At 31.4% G+C, this 21914-nt stretch overlaps 3 protein-coding genes across 8 annotated transcripts; 1 reads left to right on the top strand and 2 right to left on the bottom strand.

Moving 5' to 3' along the window:
- Nucleotides 1-3368: 3368 nt before the first annotated feature.
- On the top strand, nucleotides 3369-12840 carry LOC126664308 (probable UDP-3-O-acylglucosamine N-acyltransferase 2, mitochondrial). Of its 6 annotated transcripts, none has more exons than XR_008790484.1 (5): nucleotides 3369-3608; nucleotides 3702-3986; nucleotides 4639-4736; nucleotides 10724-12415; nucleotides 12509-12840. XR_008790484.1 is itself a non-coding variant. In XM_056105309.1 (4 exons), the coding sequence occupies exons 1-4, from the start codon at nucleotides 3476-3478 to the stop codon at nucleotides 10727-10729; spliced, it is 522 nt and encodes a 173-aa protein (XP_055961284.1). In that variant the 5' UTR covers nucleotides 3369-3475; the 3' UTR covers nucleotides 10730-12840. The 6 variants fall into 6 exon arrangements, 4 of the variants coding, with proteins under 4 accessions (XP_055961284.1, XP_050212607.1, XP_050212608.1 ...); XR_008790485.1 differs by having other exon boundaries at nucleotides 12504-12840; XM_056105309.1 differs by having other exon boundaries at nucleotides 10724-12840.
- Nucleotides 5469-9360, bottom strand: LOC126664294 (cysteine-rich receptor-like protein kinase 15). Its single transcript, XM_050356617.1, has 7 exons — nucleotides 8553-9360; nucleotides 7820-7945; nucleotides 7251-7438; nucleotides 6932-7142; nucleotides 6330-6564; nucleotides 6054-6204; nucleotides 5469-5783 (listed from the first exon to the last, which is right to left on the bottom strand). Exons 1-7 carry the CDS (start codon nucleotides 9358-9360, stop codon nucleotides 5469-5471), a joined length of 2034 nt encoding a protein of 677 aa, XP_050212574.1.
- A 47-nt stretch (nucleotides 12841-12887) lies between the features above and the next one.
- LOC126664302 (cysteine-rich receptor-like protein kinase 10) lies at nucleotides 12888-21152 on the bottom strand. Its single transcript, XM_056104405.1, has 10 exons — nucleotides 20214-21152; nucleotides 19861-20033; nucleotides 17253-17431; nucleotides 16300-16393; nucleotides 15867-16052; nucleotides 15346-15585; nucleotides 14652-14862; nucleotides 13887-14121; nucleotides 13614-13764; nucleotides 12888-13367 (listed from the first exon to the last, which is right to left on the bottom strand). The coding sequence occupies exons 1-10, from the start codon at nucleotides 21070-21072 to the stop codon at nucleotides 13059-13061; spliced, it is 2637 nt and encodes an 878-aa protein (XP_055960380.1). The 5' UTR covers nucleotides 21073-21152; the 3' UTR covers nucleotides 12888-13058.
- Nucleotides 21153-21914: the final 762 nt, after the last annotated feature.

The following is a 21914-nucleotide window of genomic DNA, read 5'->3' as shown; positions in this document are numbered from 1 at the left end:
CTTTCTTTCATCCTCAGGTTACCTCTTCTTTACCGTTTTCTATTTTTCTGCTCTGCCGTCTTTCGTTGCGCCATTCTCTGTTCCTCCGCTCCTCCGTCATCGTTCTCATCATCGTCTCCATCGTCATTTTTGCCAACGTCATCATCTCCTCTGCTCATCGTCGTCATCTACTTGATTTCAGATCTATTATTGTTCTTCTTCTTTTTCTTTTTTATTTTCAGATCTACAATTTTATACTGTTTTTTCACGATTAAACATGTATAAAGATTATATTTAAAGAATATAATGCTAAATGTTATGTAAAATAAATTTATGGTTATATGGAATAATTTTTTGTTATTTCTGCATTTTGTTTTTGTGTTTGGTTGTATTTTTGTGTTTATTTATTCTGCAGCTCGATTTTTTGATGATGGTTGATTGCTGAATTATTATAATGTTAGAGTGTTATTGATTTGTTGTTGATTTTGTGTTGATAATCAGTTGGTATTTCTTTGATTTTAACATTGGAAAATTTTGTTTTTTTTTTAAATTGGCAATTAGATAACTTAGTCCGCGAAATAAACTAAATAAAATAAAATTTAACCGAGACTAGATAATTATATGTTTGCATTATCATGTTGACATGTGTTGATTTCTTGTTGATATTTTGTTGATTGTCACAGTTTTTCAAAAATTTATGTTTTATTTTATTCCTTATGTTGATTCGTTGTTGATTTATTGTTGACATTATGTTGATAAGTATTTAAACTTTTTTTTATTTTCAATTTTATGTTGACATGTTGTTGATATACTGTTGATAACATGTTGATTTTTCAATCATTGAAAGAAAAATAAAGTTAGTTTTAAATTGCTCTATTGATGAGCTATTGACATGTTTTTGATAATATGTTGATTGTTTTTGACTTAAATCAATCAATGTTCTCATTTTACAAACATCTGACAAATTAGCATTAATTGTTGATATCATGTTGACATTATGTTGATAACTTGTTAATATGATAGTAGTAATTCAACTAAAGAACAACAAAGGTACAAAATGTTTAAAATAAATGAATCATAAAGAAATTATCAGAGTAAGTGATCAAAACAATATGAAAAAACAACAACAATAATTCAAATAAAAAAATAAAATTATTCTTACATATAAAAATAAAATATATTAAATATACACCAACACAATAGTTCACAAATTAAAAAAATCTATTTCAAAATATTTTTCTTCCTCAATTCTCTTCAAAGCTGCACAGTTCCTTCAACATCACTTGTATAATTGTTTTCCGTTTTCCATCTTTCATATCTAATTAAATTTCGACAAAGCCGGTTATGATACAATTTCATTTCATCCAACGAAAGTTTATTTCACACACAATATTATCTAATTTGTCAATGTTAAAATTAAAAAATCAATTGATATCAACATAATATCAACATAAAGTCAACATAAAATCAACAACATTGTAACATTACCATAATTTAGCAATCAATCATCAACAACAAATTGTTCTGCAGAATAAAAAAACGCAAAAATACAACAAAATACAAAAAAATAATAACAGAATTTTATTATATAAAATCACAAAATTACTCTATATAACATGAAATAAGTATAAGATTTTTTAAAGATACTCTTTATACATGTTTAATGATGAATAAACAGTAAAAGATAAACAAATTACAGATTTGAAAATGAAAAAAAGGAATAAAAAATTTCAGATCTAAAATCAAAAAGATAAAAGAAAGATGGCGCGGCGAGACAAGAGCAGAACGATGGAGGCGAAACGACAGAGATGGAACGGCGGAGGCGGAACGGTGAAAATGAAGGAATAAGAACATGGAGAAACTGTATTGAAATCGTGGAGAAGAAGAAAGAGCCGCCAAAATTCAAGAGGAAAAAAAACAGTAGGAAAGTAAGAATTCAAAGAAATTATGTTACAATTTTAATTTTGGATCGTATGAAATGTAAATTTTGGCTTTGGACTGTATAAAAATAAACTTGGGCCAATTTTCAGTATATTGGATAAAAAAGCCCTTTTTTATATAAGTCAAGTCCTGTCCGAGTCTGGTTCGGGTTTAATAGTTGTTATCCAAACCCGGCTCTTATATTCTAAATGTGTGGATTTGGGTCGAATTTTTTCGGAGTTAAATGAGAAATTGCAAAAAGAAAAGTATAAGTCTGCCCATAAAATAGCGGGAGGTTTTCTGTCTGGAGACAGATTTGGCACTAATTTAAGGGGATGGGTCTGTGCAGGCAGCCCGGATATCCGAACTAATGTACATGTCTATCAAAGAAGGATGGAAACTTCAATAAAATTGTATGTCCCGTTTTGAAATTGTTTCGAAAACCAAAAACTCTCAGAAATTTTTCGTGCCGTTTTGATAAATAAAAAAAATCAGACAGTTATAGAAAAAATCTCAACAAATCATTCTTTTAATCACTTAATCATAATTTGTATTATTTACACTATTATATTTTTATTTTTATAGGGTTTGATTCTATTTGATTTATTTTATTAAATAACATATATGTATAAAAAAATTGAATATGTATATTATTTTATAATTTTTAATATTATAAATATATTTTTATTATTTTATTATTCACACATTTTTTGAATATAGTGTCATTTTTTCGTATTCGTCTTGTGTCGTTTCTGTTTTCGTTTCGATCCGACCAATTTATAATTACCTTCATGTCGCAAAAATAAATGAACAAATGATCATTTTACCCCATCAACTTGGCAAAGTATTAAAAAAGTTAAAAGTAGAAAAAAAAAAGGATTACTTTTATCCTGAACTGGGCAAAATCGAGTCAAAAACCCACATCCCCACTCTCACCCAAGAGAGTGAGACACACTCTCTGATTTTGATGGTAGTTTTTTTGTTCTAGGGGGTTTTTGATAGCAAAAGGTTTTAAATGGTCATAATTTTTGTTAACATTTTAAATTAATATTTAATAATTAAAAAAGTAATTTAATCCTTTTAGTTTAAAATTTAAAATAACAAATTAATCCTCTAAATTTTATATTTTAACAAAAAAAATTTATGTTTTTTAAAAGAAAAATACACCCAGGTCTGTTCTTGAAGAAGAACAGGCCTCGGTCTGTTCTTCAAAAAAAAAAAACAGGTTGAGGAGCAACAGCTCCTCCTCTCCGGCAAGAAGGAGCTCCTCCTTGCCGAAAATTGAAAAAAAATTCCAAAAAACCTCTAAAATAAATTATTAGTATTTAAGGATGATTAATTAGAATAAATTATAATTAATTAGAAATCCACTCTTCAATTAAGGTGCTACGTCAGTATAGGAGGGGTTTTGATCCGGTTTTACCAAGTTTAGGGTAAAAGTGATTCGATTTTTCCTTTTTGAACTTTTTTAATACTTTGTGCCAAGTTGAGGGGGTAAAATGCTTCTTTGTTCCAAAATGAATAGGCAAAACCCATAATAGTGATAGTTGAACTACTGCTAAATCTCTTACACAACATGGCTGTTTCGAATCGAGTTCCATTGAAATCATTCATCAAACATTTCCCCGCGTTGTGTACACTGCGCGACGCTCTCCGTAGCTACTGCACAACCCATTCGGTTGATCAAATTGAAAGCCTCTCAATACCATGTAAGTTCTCAACACTTCAACTCTTGTGCACATTACCTGTTCGATAAAATGCGGCTGAGACTATATATTTTTTGTTTCTTCTATTAAGATTAGTGAGCGGCACTGGAACAAATGGGCTAGAGTTTTTAAGATGGAGAAATGGAGGTGGAATGTTTCACAAATCAGCTAATATAGACCCAACAGCGCTCGTCGAAATCGGTGCAGTAGTGCATTCTGAAGCTGCTGTTGGTGCTAATGTACTTGTTGGATCAGGAGCTGTTATTGGACCTAATGTTGTTGTTGGTCATTTTACTAAGATAGTGTATAAAGTCTCCCTAAGCAATTGTAGTATTGGTGTTTCATGTGTGATTCATAATGGAGTATGCATTGGTCAAGATGGTAAGATTTTGATTGTTTTGAAGCTTGTTTATTTTGTTTATTCAATCTATAAAAGTATGCAAGTACCTATTTGAAATTCTGATATGCAATTTGTTTTCAACTTATATTATGCCTATTTACGAATAATTAGATAAAAGTAATGCTTTATTGTAATACTTTTTTTTTTTTTTGAATGATTCATGACTCGGAGCGTGCACTATTCCGTTGAAACCGAATTAACCGACCAACCCAAACTGAAATTTTAAATTAGTTCGGTTTTTGGTTAATTTAGTTTCGTCCAGCTGGTTCTTCAGTTTTATCCAATCTGATTATATTAGTTTAGTCTTTTTCCTGATTTTTTGTTATTCTAACTTTGTATAATTTTTTTATTTTATTTATTTATGTAGGGGGAAAAGTGATATATTCCCTAAGAGGGTTTCAACCTAGTTGAGAATTCAGGTGCGATCTGATTTGTCGTCTACAATTTTATTTTTAAAAAAGAAAGTTGCAAATTTTAGATGAGTATAAATAGAAAGAATCAATGGTTTGTTCTTGCTTTTGCTGATTGTAATGGCACCAATAAAATGTGTAGATGCCAAATTTCTTGGTCTTTTTTCACTTGTAGTCTATCAGATATCAAATTGGTGTGTATGTTTGATTAGTTTCTTGGCAGGTTCCAATTCATTAATGGCGAAGACAAGTTGCAGCAACTTGGAAGGTATGAAATGGCTTTTGTCAAACACTTTGAACTGTCAACTGCAAAGATATCAGGTATGCATTCTGGAATCTGTAGACTGGAAATAAGGCAAGTTTTTCGTTTTTAGCTGCGAATTTCTTAGCTGACATGAGAAGTTTTTGTGCCTTATCACTTCGGGCACTAAGTGATCCATTATTATTAAATAAAAAAAAGGTTAATCATCTAAAATTACTTAATTTTTTTCGTTTATAGCTACACTTTTCAGAAATTTTAATTTTAGCTCATTTCTCAATTTTCAATTTCAAGTGTAACTATTTGTTCAAATTGAAACGAAAAAAAAATTAAAATACATCTTTTATATTGCTTTATAATGTTCCAATTTGCATTTATATCATAAAAAATTTCAACCATGAAAGTTATATTTAAATTCTTTGTTCACTCCAATTTAAATCAATGTCTATAATTTAAACTGAAAATAAAAAAATGGGTTAAAATTGGAGTTTTTTTATCAGAAATAGAACTACACTAGATTAGTTGTTAGCAGGGTTTAGCAGGGACTAGTTAGTGTTATTTTATTGCACTTGGAAGGAATTGGCCATTATGCCAAGCCTTCACTGGCAATAGTTTTTTTATTTCAATGCACTAGAATACATATGATAACATAGAAGGTATAATGCAACAATTGTTTTAGATGGCATTTAGGATCACTTACCAATTGATCGAACAATGTGCAAACTATACAACAACTGAGATTTTAGTTGCTGTATAATTCTCTTGGACGGGACGTTTGAATGGAGTGAATGTACTCAACGAGGTGATACACTTGAATTAGTTACCTGATTCACAGAACTAACTTTTAAAACTGATGCTGATGATGATGGAGCTGCTCTTCCAACTAATTGGCCAACAGAAAATAGAGGTTGTTTGGGTTGAGGAAGTGTAATAGTATCACTGGCTAACATAACAACTAGAGATGACATTGTGGGTCTTTCTGCCGGCTCATCTTGCACACACAAAAGTCCAATGTGCACACACTTTAGCACCTCAGTCGCCACACTTGACTCTACAAGCGACGGATCTATCAATTCCATACCTCGACCTTTATGCCACAGTTTCCAAGCCTGAAATGTTTATCGAGAATACTAGTTGTAGGTTATGTTGCACAAATATTTATTGAGTTTTATGTCCCGATATTTTTAAAAATTTATGAAAGTACTTTTGCAACTCCAAAATTTTATATCTATAATCGATATTTTAAAAAAAGATAAATTGTTTCAATGTTCCCCATTTAAGTGTTTTTTGTTTTTAACAATTTAGTTTCCGAATAATATTGGTTGCTTGTAGTCTTTTCTTCATTAAAATAAAATAAAATTATAAGGATAGGAACATACAAACGTGAGGAGGCATTCACCCTCTTCTGATAGATAGAATCGATTATTTCTTCTTCCGCTAATGATTTCCAATATAAGAACTCCAAAGCTAAAAACATCTGATTTCACAGAGAATAGTCCTTCCATTGCATACTCTGGAGACATATATCCACTGTTCCATTCAAAAGGAAAATTAAATGAATGAAGCACTAAAATTTAGAGAATTTTTATGAATTTTTTAGATTTAAAGAAATAAATGTAGTAGGAGCAATAATTAGGATTGATATTTATACTCACTAAGTACCAACAATTGTATTTGTACTTTTGCTGTCATTTCTCCCAAAAATTCTCGCCATTCCAAAATCTGAAATCTTGGGGTTCATCTCATAATCGAGCAAAACATTACTGGCTTTTAGGTCTCGGTGAATAACTCTTAGCCGAGAATCTTCATGAAGATATAAGATACCCTTGGCAACCCCATTGATGATCATAAAACGTCTTTGCCAATCAAGGTGTGTACTCATATTTGAATCTATTAAGAAGACCGATCACCCCAACATCAAGTCAATTTTTATTTTATTTTTCTTTATTTTAAGTATGACCTTATAAGTGGTGGGTTAAAGGTTTTTACTGTTATTAAACTATATATTTTTTATAAATCGTTTACCGTTGTTTCATTTGTTATATTTTGGCACCTAAACTTTCATTTTTATATGACGGGAGGCTATACTATCATGTTAAAAATTGATTATTTGGTAACAAAATTTTTAATGGTATCTATCGTGTATATCGTACATAAGCAATTTTTATCTTAATTGGTACCGTAACCTCAACTCACCTATCAAAATGTAACAAAAATAGAGATTGATAAGCATAGAAAATTGAGTTAAGAATCAGACCAAAAAGAAAGACATCGAGGCTTCTGTTGGGCATGTACTCATAGATAAGCAACTTTTCGGTTTCTTCTAAACAACAGCCGAGGAGTCGGACTAGGTTTCTGTGCTGTAATCTGGCAATTAAAGTGATTTCATTCATGAATTCCTGTAGTCCTTGACCTGAAGTTCTTGAGAGCCTCTTAACTGCAATTTCTTTGCCATTTTCTAATGTACCCTGTAAAGGGCAATGACAATAGTTATTGCAGCTAGTGCCCTAAGTGTATGATGATTTGTGATTATTTTTGCTGGATGCTTAAAATGTGGACTCGATTTATCAGATTACCTTATACACCGGGCCGAACCCGCCTTCTCCAAGTTTAGCTTCATTAGAAAAAGTATTTGTTGCGTCTTTTATGATGTCAAATGAGATGGTAGGAAGATCTTGAGAGTAGTTCACTGGCATCTCTCCTCTAATATTATCACTTGAATAGTCATTTCTCCTTCTCAGGTCCATTAACTGAACCACCTCCTCTGCATACAGCAGCAAATAGTTGGATACTAAACTGTGGCAGTTTATCCGAACTTATAAACAGGATATTATATTTTTAGTCCCTATAAAGGGCCACTTAATTATGATTTTATTATAACATCGATACTAACTTATATTTCTTTTTGTAATACCGGCATATGCCACGTAAGCTAAAATGTTGCCATTTTTGCATTTTTTAACGACGCTGACCTCAGTTGTAATAAAACGATAACTGAGCGACTTTTTTTTAACAATTTGTAACATAGTACGCTTTCTGTAATTTCGAATAAAATGAGTGAGCTAAAAAGTTTTAATATCCGCAAGTAATTATTATTTTCAAAAGGTGTAAAATAGTCATTGTATTGGCAGGAATTTATTTATACCCTTTTTTTGATGTTTACTTCTCCATAGTACTGCATATATGAAAGAACAGAATAGTACTATCCCCACAATTGCTGCAGAAACACCTGCTGCGATTTTAGTCAGCAATCGTTTGCTTCCTTCTCCTCCTGAAATGAAAAGATTTAGTTGCTAATGTCAATTATGTAAGTGATGATATAAAAGGAAAAGCTATTAATTAGTTGAATACAACTTTTATGAGTTAAATGTGATTAAATCTCGATGTTACTAAATATTGTGGTTGGAAATGTGTTTATTTTGTAAGAAAAGCGCAAATGAAGCGTATCAGATCAAGGATCGAACATTTGGACAAAAGAACAAAAAGAAAATCAAAAACAATTTAAATCTGGTCAAGCCTCGAGCTAGGCCAAAGCTTCCTTGAGCTAAAATCAATCCTCTAGTCTGCGTAGTACTCAGTTACATATAGTTATACATAGTAAAGTAATTTTTTATAACTAAAAATATACTAAATATTAGTAATTACATCATTAATAATTATTTGTCGCGGGATTAATTTTTTTTAAAGCGTTAACTATAAAAAAATGATTATCTCACTTTAAGGGTGTTGGATTATAATAAAGCTAATAACAACTCGGAATATAGTGTTTGTAATTTAGATCTACTATTCAAGATATGAAACAATTAAAATCGATTGATAGATATAACGAGAGTCGATTGTCTATGAATGTTTTTCTATTTTTCACTTTTCAACTTTACCTTGAGGCGAAGGTGTATTTCCCACTACCACAGTTGCGTTGATTAAAGGATAAACCTCACGTTTAAACCCAGTTTCGTTATAAAATGGATATACTTCATACCGAATGTTACAGCTTGGACACAAGACCCTTCCCCCTAGCTTTCCATATGTCAAATTTGAGATAGCAGACCCAAGACACCGAGAACAGTCCTCGCCGGTTAGGTCCGGAGTGCACTGCGCGAGGGTATATATATTTATACGTGACGTAACATTTGCTACTTTTACATCAAACTTGATTGCACCCCGTGGAGCACTTGCTGCCAGAGTTGCTATGTCCCTCATAGTGGTTTTCAAAACCGTGTCAAATCTTCGCTGGTCTGTGCTCGTGACATTCTCTACACTCGACGCATATACAGCAAGTGATGTATCCATAATTGAATAGATTGGTCGGTCGGAATATCTCAGGACGCATTGGTCGTACCATACTATAGCCCTGGGTTGGATAGGGCAATGTTTGATGATTTCCTTGGTAGCATTTTTAACACAAAGTTCGCAGACGTCTGGACTAAGGTCGCCAAAACAAAGAAAAAGTCCATAGACACGATTATCACCGTCGCCCTCGGAGGTGTCATAAAACCCATTCGGACGGTCTATTGCGTTGATGGAAATTGAAGATAGGACTCTATTAACATTGTCCAGGTATCCCATGCTGGTGTAACTAGTGGCGTTTTGGCAAATATGGTACAGATAATTTGGCTGTGCTTCTGAAGAAATGGTGGCAAGGCAAAGCAAGAAGGGCAGGATAGTGAAAATTTTAACAGAATCCATTAGATTGGATGCAAGATTAAATTCTTAAGCTCTACAAAGTTTTTTTTGGTGAAGAAACTTTTTTTTCTGGCTGCAGAGTAAAGTCATAGCAATTGTTTTGTTTGAATATTTAAGGCAAAAAATAACAAAATATCCTCCTAGTTTTTTAAAAATGCAGATCAACTCTCAAATTCTTTTAGGTACAAATAAACCCTTATAGTTTTTAATCCGAACAAATAAACCCTTATAAACTGCCGTTAATTGATGATGTGGCGATAGGAAAAAGATTCAAAAGGAACTTTAATATTAAGAATATTTACTAATTTTAAATTTATAGATTTTTTAACACTTTTTCACCCCCTTTTTTTTCTAATTAGCTCTAGTTAAACATAATTAAATCAATCATAATATAATTAAATCAATAAAAACTCAATTAAATCAATCTAATTAAATCAATAAAAATTCAATTAATAAAATCTAATTAAACGTAATTAATTTAATGCAAATCTAATTAAATCAATTAAAATTAAATTTAATCCAATTAAAACCTATTGCTGACCTTTTTTATGAAACCGCCGTCGGCCCTCCTTCTACAACAAATTATTGTCGGCCCTTGCTGAAACCATTATTGTATCTGTCTATTTTTGACACTTTTTACCCTTTTTTTTCTTTAAATATCAATATTTAAATGATATTTTAAATTAAAATATTATAAAAAAAAAAAAAAAAAGACTTCCGTCAAGCCGAGTTTTTTTCATCATCTTATTCTGTGTCGCTTCACCAAATTGTTGGTGTTTGTCCATCTTTTTTACTTTTCTCTGGTGAACTTCTTTTCTCCTTCCACCCACCTCCATAGCCACCTCCTTAGCCACCACCTTCACCCACATCTATAGCCACTACCTCCATCGGAAACCGCATTCGTCTCTTTTCGAAACTGCATTGGATACACCAACCTTCGTCTGAGACGATGCTCAAACAGTGGGTTTTGTCTGAGACGAAGCTCTTTGCCTGAGCCCCGTCTCAGATGCAGATCTGTGTCTGAGACGAAGCTCAGACGAGCTGCTTCGTCTGAGACAAAACTCAACGAGAAGCTTCGCCTCAGACGAAGGTCAGTGTCTCCGGCGGAGGTTCCGGGTGGAGATGGGGCTGTTTTAAAAAAAATGTTAATTGAATCCTTGATTTAAAGTTTTATTCAATAAAAAAAATTGAAGAATTAATTTAAAAATATATTGAAAAAATGAAGATTAATTTTGAATATGTTGCCAACAGATTTGACTATGTTAACTGACTTTTTAACGAAAGGATTAATTTGTCCGATTTCAAAATTTTAGAGGGTTTATTTATTTGATTTAGAAATCACGAAAGTTTATTTGTGCATAAAAAGGTTTAAGGGCTGATCTATTTTTTGGAGAAACTACGGGGATATTTTTTAACCTTTTGCCAAAATGGAGACATAACTGAATGATTCCAACTTCCAGGTACTACAGTTTACTTCTATGTTTTTCTTTTTAATTTTTTAATTTAGGCTTGCTTCCCCGTTTAGGCCAACTACTTCACATCAAAATAAAGTAATATTTCTGTCTTTATTCTTAAAAAGAAAATATATAAGTTTCAAAAAATATATATATATAATTAAGTTTATATTGCAAAATAAATAGGCAAAACACAAAATAGGCCCCTTGAACTTTTCCTTCTATTTTCTTTTGTAATTTGACTTCTAACTAAAGTTTTATTTAATTGAGTATCAACTTTTAATTTTGTAATTTATAAATCCAAAATAACGAAAGTTGCGATAAGGCTTATAATTAAAAAGCGTGCGAGGCTGTTAAATAAATGAAATTTATTTTATACATTTTGCAATAAAGTCCATGAGTACAATTTGATTGAATTGGCTCCTCAAGTTTTTATTTTATTATATTCAACTCCATTTTAGATGTAAAATATGATTGAACTAATCATGTGAAAATACTTTAACTAATTATATATATAACACATATTTTTTTAGCATAATAAATTTTTAAGAATTTAATTTTTTCTTCTTTAAATTATAACTTGTTCCATGTTAGATCACCTGTTTTTCTTTTATTTTTAATAAATTATCTATTTAAATAAGATATAACTTTAAATGATATGTTAAGCTAATTTAAAATGCGTACTTTTTGATAACAAAATTACAAGTTAAGAAAAAAGACGGTAAATTTTGTTTGTCTTCAAACAAGAACTCATTTTGCCCCGTATTTTATTTTGAAATGTTCCACTTTTGAAATCTCATTTATACTTTTAGAGTATTTTTACATTTAAGTTCCTCCTTTACCCTTCTTTCTTAATCATGTTAAATTATAAATTCTACAAAGACTAAATTACCGTTAATAAGAGTAAAGTGAAACAACAGACTTTAATAAACGTTTTTTTAACTTTTGTATAGAATGAAATGAGATTTTAAAAATGGGATGGATACTAGTTTTGTTAGAATTTTACAATAAAAATATCACACATTTTAAATTGATTTAGTTTAATTCGTATAGTTATACTTATTGTGATTGATTAATATTTAGACTATTTACGTATATAATATTATTTTAAAATAAAAAACGGTATTATTCTCATTTTTTGCTTTGTCAAGGAGTTTAACATTAAAAAATAAAAGGTAAAGGAGTCGATTGAATAAAATTATAAATTGATGGATCAAATGTAAAAAATTGCGATTGTTTTTATAATTAAAAGAAGTACTATATGTTTGTAATCCGTGTTCCTAAATTCTACTAGTCATATTAGTTGATACATTTTACAGTTTAGGGACCCAATTAGACAAAACTAAAGTTGGAGAATCCAATTAAAGAAATGGCTAAAAGTTCAGGATCTATTATGAGTTATGCCAAGAATGTCCATTTTTATTTTGTTTGGTGAGTGACTAGTTCCCTACTGCAAAATTAGTTTCAAAACATGGCTATTTTTAATAGAATTCCATTGCGTTCAATCATAAAACATTCCCCCGCGTTGTGTACACTGCGCGACGCTGTCCGTAGCTACTGCGCAACCCATTCGGTTGATCTAATTGAAAGCCTCTCAGTCACATGTAATTTCTCAACACTTCAACTCTTGTGCACATAACCTGTTCGATAAAATGCGTCTGAGACTATATGATTTTTGTTTCTTCTATCAAGTTTAGTGGGCGGCACTGGAACAAATGGGCTGGAGTTTTTAAGATGGAGAAATGGAGGTGGAATGTTTCACAAATCAGCTGATATAGACCCGACAGCGCTCGTCGAAATCAGTGCAGTAGTGCATTCTAAAGCTGCTGATGGAGCTAATGTTGTTGTTGGTCATTCTACTAGGATAGGGTATAATGTCTCACTAGCAATTGTAGTATTAGTGTTTCATGTGTGATTCATCATGGAGTATGCATTGGTCAAGATGGTAAGATTTTAGTTGTTTTGAAGTTTGGTTTTGTTGTTCAATCAATCAAAAAAAGTAAGCAAGTAGCAATTTGAAATTTTGATATGCGGTGGGAGTTTACAGTTTGCTGTATAATTCTCTTGGACGAGGCGTTTGCATGAAGTGATTATATGATAACATAGAAGGCATAATCCAGCCAATATTTTGTATGGCATTAAGGTTCAGTTACCAATATATTAAACAATATGTAAACTGTACAACAACTAAGGTTTTATTTGCTGTATAATTCTCTTGGACGAGGCGTTTGAATGAAGTGAACGTACTCAACAAGGTGATACACTTGAAAATGTTACCTGATTCACAGAATTAACTTTTGAAGTTGATGCTGATATTGATGGTCTTCCAACTAATTGGCCAACAGAAAATAGAGGTTGTTTGGGTTGAGGAAGTGTAATGGTTTCACTTGCTAACATAACAACTAGAGATGACATTGTGGGTCTTTCTGCTGGCTCATCTTGCACGCACAACAGTCCAATGTGCACACATTTTAGCACCTCAGTCGCCACGCTTGTTTCCGCAAGCGACGGATCTATCAATTCCATTCCCTGCCCTTTATGCCACAGTTTCCAGGCCTAAAATGTTCATTGAGAAATAGAATATAAGTAGCTTCTAGCTATGCTGCATAAAATTTTATATCAATTCTATATTTCATTTTCATTTTCTGCAAATGAATTTATAATTTCGAAACTTTATATGTATAACCTAATTTCTAAAAATGTCGTTTTTCTGGATGAGCATGTTTTATTTCCGTGCAACATAGGTTGCTCGTAGTCTTTCCTTCATAAAAATAAAATAAAACCATATGGATGGGAACATACAAACATTAGGAGGCATTCACCCTCTTCTGATAGATAGAATCGGTTGTTTCTTCTTCCGCTAATGATTTCCAATACGAGAACTCCAAAGCTAAAAACATCCGATTTCACAGAGAATAGCCCTTCCAATGCATACTCTGGAGACATATATCCACTGTTCCATTCAGAGGAAAATTAAATAAACGAGGCATTAATAATTTGAAATTTTTATGCTTTATTTAGATTTGAAGAATAAATGTAGCATGAGAGATGATTATGATTGATATTTATACTCACTAAGTACCAACAATTGTATTTGTACTTTTGCTATCATTTCCCCCAAAAATTCTCGCCATTCCGAAATCCGATATTTTTGGATTCATTTCATAATCGAGCAAAACATTACTGGCTTTTAAATCTCGGTGAATTACTCGAAGTCGAGAATCTTCATGGAGATATAAGATACCTTTGGCAACCCCATTGATGATGATAAAACGTCTTTGCCAATCAAGGTGTGTACTCATATTTGAATCTAAGAAAGATCAATCATCCCAATATCATATATATTAGTTTTTTCTTCATTTTAAGTAGTCAAAATGTATTTATTTATCCCAATTTATAACTCGTTTGTCAAATACACTATAATTTTAAAATTTTGCGAGTTTGAATCATCGTTTTTTCGATTTTTGTAAATATATCCACAACTCATTCAGAGCTGACATGCCGTAATATTATATGTCCACGTGTATAAAACTTATCATATTAGGCACACAAAATATCGCGTCACGTCAGCTACAAACTAAGCATCGAGACACTAAAAGAAAAAAAATACCAAATTGGTAAAGTTTCAAAATCATGATATATAAGGCCTAATAGTGTAAAAAAATCAAATCTTTGTAACTTTTTGAAAATCTATCAAACCTTTCAAACATTGTAAATTTATCGTTTGATCAACTCGTTGGAAATCTATTCAATTTTTCAAATTGAAATAGATTTATAAATTTAGAAAAATTTCTACACAATTTACTTTTATAGAATAGAAAGTTGAGTTAAGAAACATACCAAAAAGAAAGACATCAAGGCTTCTGTTAGGCATGTACTCATAGATGAGCAATTTCTCAGTTTCTTCTAAACAACAACCGAGGAGTCTGACAAGGTTTCGATGTTGTAATCTGGCAATTAAAGTAATTTCGTCCATGAATTCCTGTAGTCCTTGACCCGAAGTTCTTGAGAGCCTCTTAACTGCAATTTCTTTGCCATCTTGTAATGTACCCTGTAAAAGGCCATATATTTATTAAATTTCTTTCTCTGCTTTTTTTTTTCCTCTCAGAATATCGCAGCTAGTCACTTAAAATTGTGAAGACCATTGAATGGTTCTTGTGCATTTGATTTGGCAGATGCTTAAAATAGCTTCACAGATAATTCATTTTCAGAGTTACCAAATTATCGCATTAATTGATTTTAGTGATGAAATCTAATTTTTTTTCATTTTAATTTCCTTTCAACAATAGGTTTTATGGCCAAATATACATACGTGACAATTGATTTTTGCTGATTTATACTTACATGGCAAGTTTTTATACAAAATACACAAAACCCGATGGCCACGTATATATTTTTAGAAAATATCAGATTGTAGCATATGCATTGTTGAAATAAAATTGAAGTTCAATAACTACATTAAAAATTAATCATCAAAATAAAATAAGAATAATTTGGTAAGTCCGAAAATCAATTACCCAAACAATCATATTACCTTATACACTGGGCCAAATCCACCTTCTCCGAGTTTCGTCCCGGAAAAATTATTTGTTGCTTCTTTTATGATGTCAAATGAAATCATAGGAAAATCCTGAGAGTAATTTACTGGCATCTCTCCTATAATATTATCACCTGAATAGTTATCTCCTCTTCTCAGGTCCAGTGACTGAACCACCTCCTCTGCATACAGCAAATCATTGTAGTTAATAGGGTTAAGGTACAAAAATGACCCTAATGTTTACCCTGTGGCTCACATTCTCCCTTAATGTTTTTCGAGTCTCAAAAATAACCCTAACGTTATTAAAGTGAAACAAATATAACCCTAACGTTACCAAAGTGGAATAAATCTACTCCTCCGTCTAACGGTGGAGGGTATATTTGTTCCACTTTGGTAAGATTAAGGTCATTTTTGAAACTCAAAAAATATTAGGGAGAAATGTGAGTCACAGGGTCAACATTAGGGTCATTTTTGTACTTTATCCCTAGTTAATACTAAAAGGTGTACAAAATATTTACTGTAATGACATGAATTTTGTTATACCCTTTTTTTTGATGTTTTTTTCTCCACACAGCATAAATGGAAAAAGATAATAGCAATATTCCCACAATTGCTCCAGAAACGCCTGCCAAGACTTTACTTAACAATCCTTTGCTTCCTTTTCCTGAACTTTTTGTAAGTAAGATAGAAGTCAGTAAAAGAGGCTGTAAAAGAATCCATAAAAGCATATTCAAAGACAATGAAAAATCAACATCAATGTTTTAAAAACTGGACCGGACCGGCCGGTTGGACGGTTAAACTGCAAACCGGTCAGTGGTCCGGTTTAAAACTGTAAAAAACCAGATCTTTTAGTTGAATCGGGTTGGACCGGATTAAACCGGCAAAATCATATTTTTTTTATTTTTTAAATTTATTAAACCGGTTCAACCAGTTGAATTGGAAACCAGAAACCTCACCGGCTCGGCTACCGGTTTGGTTTTTAAAACACTGATCAACATCATCTGTGTCATAAAGAGCCAAAACGTTAGATGCTCTATTCCCTTCCCTGTAGATTTGTGTAACGACAATGGTCATACGAGATAAAAGAGGACGATTCGACCATCTCAAATCTAGACGTCAAAGGACCTTTTATATTTAGAAGAGAGCATAGGAGTGTGGTAGGAGTGTGGACGGTTCGGTTCGATTTGGTGTGGAGTGTAAAATGCTAAAACCGAACCAAACCACCTTACAAAAATAAAAACCAAACTTTATAGTTCGGTTACGGTTTTTTTCGGTATGGTGCGCCAAAAATTCGGGTCAGTTCGGTTTACTACGATCGGTTTTATTCGATTTTAAAAAATAAAATAAAAAAATTAAACAACACTTATTTTTAATAAACCATCAATAATTAATATTTTTACTAAATATAATAATTATTAGTGATGGTTAACATTAATTTTTAATGTAAATGCTAAAGAGTAATAATTTAGTATTTTAATTTATATAATTTTATATATATATATATATATATATATATATATAAATGAGCAAAAGATCATTTTACCCCCTCAATTTGTAACGAAAATATCAAAAAAGTCCAAATTAGAGAAACTGTGTATCACTTTTACCCTAACTTGTAAAAATCGGATCAAAAAGACCCCTTCTCACTCTCACCTCGACTCTAATGGTGGTTTTTTTTAATTAAAGTGGTATTTGATGGTAATAAATTCAAAAGAGTCCTAAATATTTTCCAATTTTCAAATTAACACATAATAATTTAAAAAACCAATTTAACTCTTTTAATTCTAAAACTTTGTATATGAAATTAATATAAACTAAAACATAGAGGGCTTTTTTGTATTTTTTACAAAAAAAAAAGTAGATCTGGAGATGGGCGGCTGTCGGATTTCTTCTCCGGCAGCTACACATTTCTGTTACCAGAGACGATCTCGTCTATAACAGAGACAAAGACAAGCTTCGTCTCTGTTAGAGACGAGATCCATATACCGAGTATCATGAACGAAGTGAGGGAAGGACCCGAAATGCTTGACCAGATCGAGGGTCGAAAGAAGAGGGTGGTCGAAATGCTAAGGATCGAAGACCTCTGGGACAGAAAGGTCAAAAAAGGCAGGGAATCAAAGACATGCAATGAATTTAGAGACGAAGGTCGCCTCTACGCTCCGTCACTATTATAGAGACGAAGGTCGTCTCTGTACAGAGGCAGAGCTCGCCTTTGTTATAGAGGCGAGCTTCGTCTCAAGAGACGAATTCTCTGTTAGAAACGGGAAGAGGAGGACGTGGCAGTAGAGGAGGAGGATGTGGCGATGGAGTTGAAGGAATGGTGGCGTTGGTGTTTAGTGGTGGTGGTGGTAAAAAAAAATGATGGGTTAAGTTTAGGTTAGGTTAATTAGGATAAGGTTTTTAATTAGGTTAGTTTAATTAGAGTTTATTGAAATTCACTCTCCAATTAAAGTGCCACACCAGCATAAAGAGGTTTTTGATACGGTTTTAAGAAGTTCGAGGTATAAATGATATGGTTTCTTCAATTTGGATTTTTTTTATACTTCGTTACAAGTTGAGGGGGTAAAATGATCATTTGTTCATATATAAATAAAGAAGAAAGTTCGGTTTTTTCGGTTTGATTTGGTGCCCGAGTCCTAAAATTAAATCGAAACCGAAAACAATAATTTTTAAAAATTCAAAATCAGATTACTTTATAATAACTATTTTTATTTGATTCAATTCGGTTCGGTGCGGTTCGATTCGGGTTTTGCTCACTTCTTAGAGAGCATATTGATTACGTATGATGTGTACTGCTTTATCACGTATGAACTACATAAGTGAAATAAGTTTCAACCGAACACGTAAACCCCCCAAAAATGTACTTTATTTATTGCATGTATGAAGGGGTGAGCATGGTTCGGTTTGGTTCGGTTCGGTTTGATTTAGTAAACCCTAAAACCAAACCATATTTTAAGGGAAAATATAAAAACCAAGCCATGCCAAATATTTACAAAAATTTCAGTTCGGTTAACCAAAATTTAGCATCGGTTTCGGTTCGGTTTGGTTCGGTTTGGTTAATATAGATTTATATAAATATTATATATAATTATACGTAAAAATTAATAGTATACGTAATAATTTTTACTTATATGTGTGTATTAGTTTATATATTTTATTTTCATATATGTATCTATACACATATTATATTTATATATAAATATTTCAATAAATAAATTTTATATTTATTTATACATACATAAATATTAATAAAAATAATATTATTGTAAACTTCAGTTTTTCGGTCGGTTCGGTTAACCACTAGTTGAAACCAAACCAAAACAAAAAATCATATTTTTTTATAATTTGAAACTAAACCAATCTATTTTAACCATTTCAACCAAACTAAAATTAATTTCGGGTTGGTTTGGATCGGATTAATGGTTCGGTTCGGTTTTTGCTCACCCCTCCATGTATGGCCGCAATTAATTAGTTCAGCTACAAAAGCATGTGTCAAATCTAAATATAAAACAAATGCATCATGAAAAAAAATATATTCTATGATTCCTAAGCCTAAAAGTACAGCGGACCCCTATATAATAAATAAATTTTTTAAAATTATGTTGAATTCATTTTTAATTTCAAAATTGTTGTATTTATAATAAATAAATTAGGTGGAACTTGCAAATATATTTCAAAAAATTTAAAAAAAAATTGATTAAATTGTCTTTACTTTATAAAATTATATCTTTTTATTTTTTTCATTTTTTTAATACTAATATTTTGTTCTTTTTCTTTTATTTTAAATTTATATCTCCATATTTTTTATATATATTTTTATTTTCAATTTTTAAAAGTCATTAAAAATATTTTATGTATCTTAATCATAGTATTAAAGATTAATGTCATAAAAAATTCACCAACTTTACACGTTAATTTTCTCAATTTAATCACGATCTTTAAAACTTCTCATAGAAATACACTAACTTTTATTTTTTTTCCTAAATTCATACACAGTGCTGACGTGTCACTCATTCATTAATTAAAATGACTTACACCTCAGCAAATTGCACCAATGAATAAGTGTCATGTCAGCACCGTGTATGAATTTGGAAAAAAAATGAAAGTTGATGTATTATTATGAGAAGTTTTTAAGAACGTGATTCAATTGAAAAAACGTGTAAAGTTGATGAATTTTTATGACATTCCCCTAATATTAATGACTTTAATATTATTAATTTCATATATTTATATATACATAATATTTAATAAGTTTATACTATAAAAATATACGAGGATTAATTCTATTTTTAATATATTTTAATAAAAAAATTATAAGGTTAATCTGGGAAAAAATTATAAAAAAAATAATTTGAAACATAAATATATAGAATTAATTTTAATTTTGTATTTTTAATTTCAAATAGTGTAATTTATTTATAAATAATTTTTATATAAAACTTACTTATAAATGAATTTCAACAATCAGTTGTAATTGTTTCAAAAGGGGCATACCCGAGCTCATTCAGTAGCAGTGATGATCTTGGTATTGTTGATGATGTAGAGGCTAATAATCACCCATGGCACCTCAATTTTAGGGGTACGGACGCTAAAGCCCCTGATGTTTAAAAACGGACGGTAAACCCTCTGAACTTTGAGGCGGCGCTCACAAAACTCCTTTTGCTCCAAATATGACGAAAATACCCCTGGCGCCGTTTTTTCAGTCAATTGTCAGTCTTAAAAAAAACTGACACTGCCATATCATATGACACGTCAGAATTATATCTTAAAAATTTTAAACACCCAAAATACTCTTACTTTAATTTAGAAAAAGACAAAAAAAAAACAAACTCAATCTAATCTAATGAATTAACCCAGCAACTAACCCGACCAATACTCCAACCGACCGACCCGGGTTAGCGAAGATGGATTCACTATCACATAAGTCACTTCCTCATTTGTTTTGTTAGGATAAACCTCGCGATTATACCCTGTTTCATTAAAAAATGAATAAATTTCATACCGAATGTTACAGCTCGGACACAAAACCCTTCCCCCTTGCTTTCCGTCACAACAAGTTGGCAACTGTGAGATAGCAGCCTGAAGACAATAAGAACAGTCACCGCCGGAGAGGTCCGGCGTGCACTGCGCGTAGGCGTATACCGTTTGAAATGCCGTAACATTTTCTGATTTTACTCCAAACTTGATACTACCTTGTAGAGCACTTGCTGCCTGAGTTGCTGCGTTCGTCATAGTGGTGGCCACAATCGTGTTAAATATTGAGTGGTCCGTTCCGGTAATATCCTGTGTATTCCATATATATATGGTAGGTGCTAATTCGATAATTGAATAAATTGTTTTGTCGGAATATCTCAGGACGCACTCGGCGTACCATAGTATGGCCATTCTTTCGGTGGGGCAAAGTCTGACGATGTTCTCGATGGCAGTTGTAACACAAAGTTGGCAGACTTCAACACTAATGCCGCCATAACAAAGAAAAAGTCCGGAGACACGGTTCTCGCCGCCGCCCTCGGAGGCGTCGTAAAACTTATTTGGGCGGTCTATTGTATTGGTTGAAATTGCAGATAGGACTCGATAACGATTGTAGGAATTGATTCTGGTGAAAGTAGTGGCGTTTGAGCAAATATGGTACACATAAATGGGCGGTGCAACCTGTGCTTCAGAAGGATTGATGGCAAGGCAAATCAAGAATGGCAGGATAGTGAAAATTTTAGTAAGATCCATTTATTTAGACAGGATAAATTCTTTAGCTCTACAAAGTTTTTCTTAGATGTGGTGAAGACATCGTTTTTTTTTCTGGCTGCAGAGTATATAAAGTCCTATAAGACATGGCAACATTTTTGTTTGAAAATTTTAATTATAGATGGAGACATTACTGAATAGAAAAATTAAAATATTTGGTTGAATTGGTTCCAAGAACTAGAGTTTACTTCCATGCTTTCATTTTTTTTAAGGCTTGCTTCTCCGTCTAGGCTAACTACTTGACATCAAAACAAATTAATATTTCTGTTTATTTCTTTTAAAAAAAAACTATATATAACCAATTTATAACTTTTTATTGCAAAATAAATAGGCAAAACACAAAATAGGGCCCTTGAACTTTTACTTTTATTTTTTTTATGTAATTTGATTTCTAACTAAAGTTTTATTTAATTGAAACTCAACTTGCAATTTGGTAATTTATAAATCCATGATAATGAAAGTTAAGATAGTGCATTGTAATATTTACAAAGCGTGCGAGGCTGATAAATAAATAAAATTTATTATATACATTTTGCAATTGAGTCCCTCAATTCAATTTGATTCAATTGGATCCTCGGATTTTTATTTTATTAAATTCAACTCTACTCAAGTAGAAAATAAAATATGATTTAGCTGATCATGTAGAAATCATTTAAATAATCATATAACACATTTTCTGTGAGTATATTAATTTTTTAAAGAATTTAATTTCTTCTTCTTTAAATTAACACTTGTTCCATGTTAGATCACTTGTTTTTCTTTTATTTTTAATAAATTATCGATTTAAATAAAATATAACTTTAAATGATATGTTAAGCTAATTT

The sequence above is a fragment of the Mercurialis annua genome, linkage group LG1-X (assembly GCF_937616625.2).
Source record: "Mercurialis annua linkage group LG1-X, ddMerAnnu1.2, whole genome shotgun sequence".
Taxonomy (NCBI): domain Eukaryota; kingdom Viridiplantae; phylum Streptophyta; class Magnoliopsida; order Malpighiales; family Euphorbiaceae; genus Mercurialis; species Mercurialis annua.
This window is presented reverse-complemented; position numbering and strand designations above follow the sequence as displayed.

Coding starts and splice junctions, on each gene's coding strand:
- LOC126664294 (XM_050356617.1), bottom strand. CDS start 9,360: ATGGATTCTGTTAAAATTTTCACTATCCTGCCCTTCTTGCTTTGCCTT. Junction 7,143..7,250: donor GGTTCGGCCCGGTGTATAAG/GTAATCTGATAA, acceptor TGCCCTTTACAG/GGTACATTAGAAAATGGCAA. Junction 6,205..6,329: donor AATACAATTGTTGGTACTTA/GTGAGTATAAAT, acceptor TGAATGGAACAG/TGGATATATGTCTCCAGAGT.
- LOC126664302 (XM_056104405.1), bottom strand. CDS start 21,072: ATGGATCTTACTAAAATTTTCACTATCCTGCCATTCTTGATTTGCCTT. Junction 16,394..17,252: donor GTCTCTGGTAACAGAAATGT/GTAGCTGCCGGA, acceptor ACAAATCTACAG/GGAAGGGAATAGAGCATCTA. Junction 14,863..15,345: donor GATTTGGCCCAGTGTATAAG/GTAATATGATTG, acceptor GGCCTTTTACAG/GGTACATTACAAGATGGCAA.
- LOC126664308 (XM_050356648.2), top strand. CDS start 3,476: ATGGCTGTTTCGAATCGAGTTCCATTGAAATCATTCATCAAACATTTC. Junction 3,609..3,701: donor TGAAAGCCTCTCAATACCAT/GTAAGTTCTCAA, acceptor TATTAAGATTAG/TGAGCGGCACTGGAACAAAT. Junction 3,987..4,638: donor AGTATGCATTGGTCAAGATG/GTAAGATTTTGA, acceptor GTTTCTTGGCAG/GTTCCAATTCATTAATGGCG.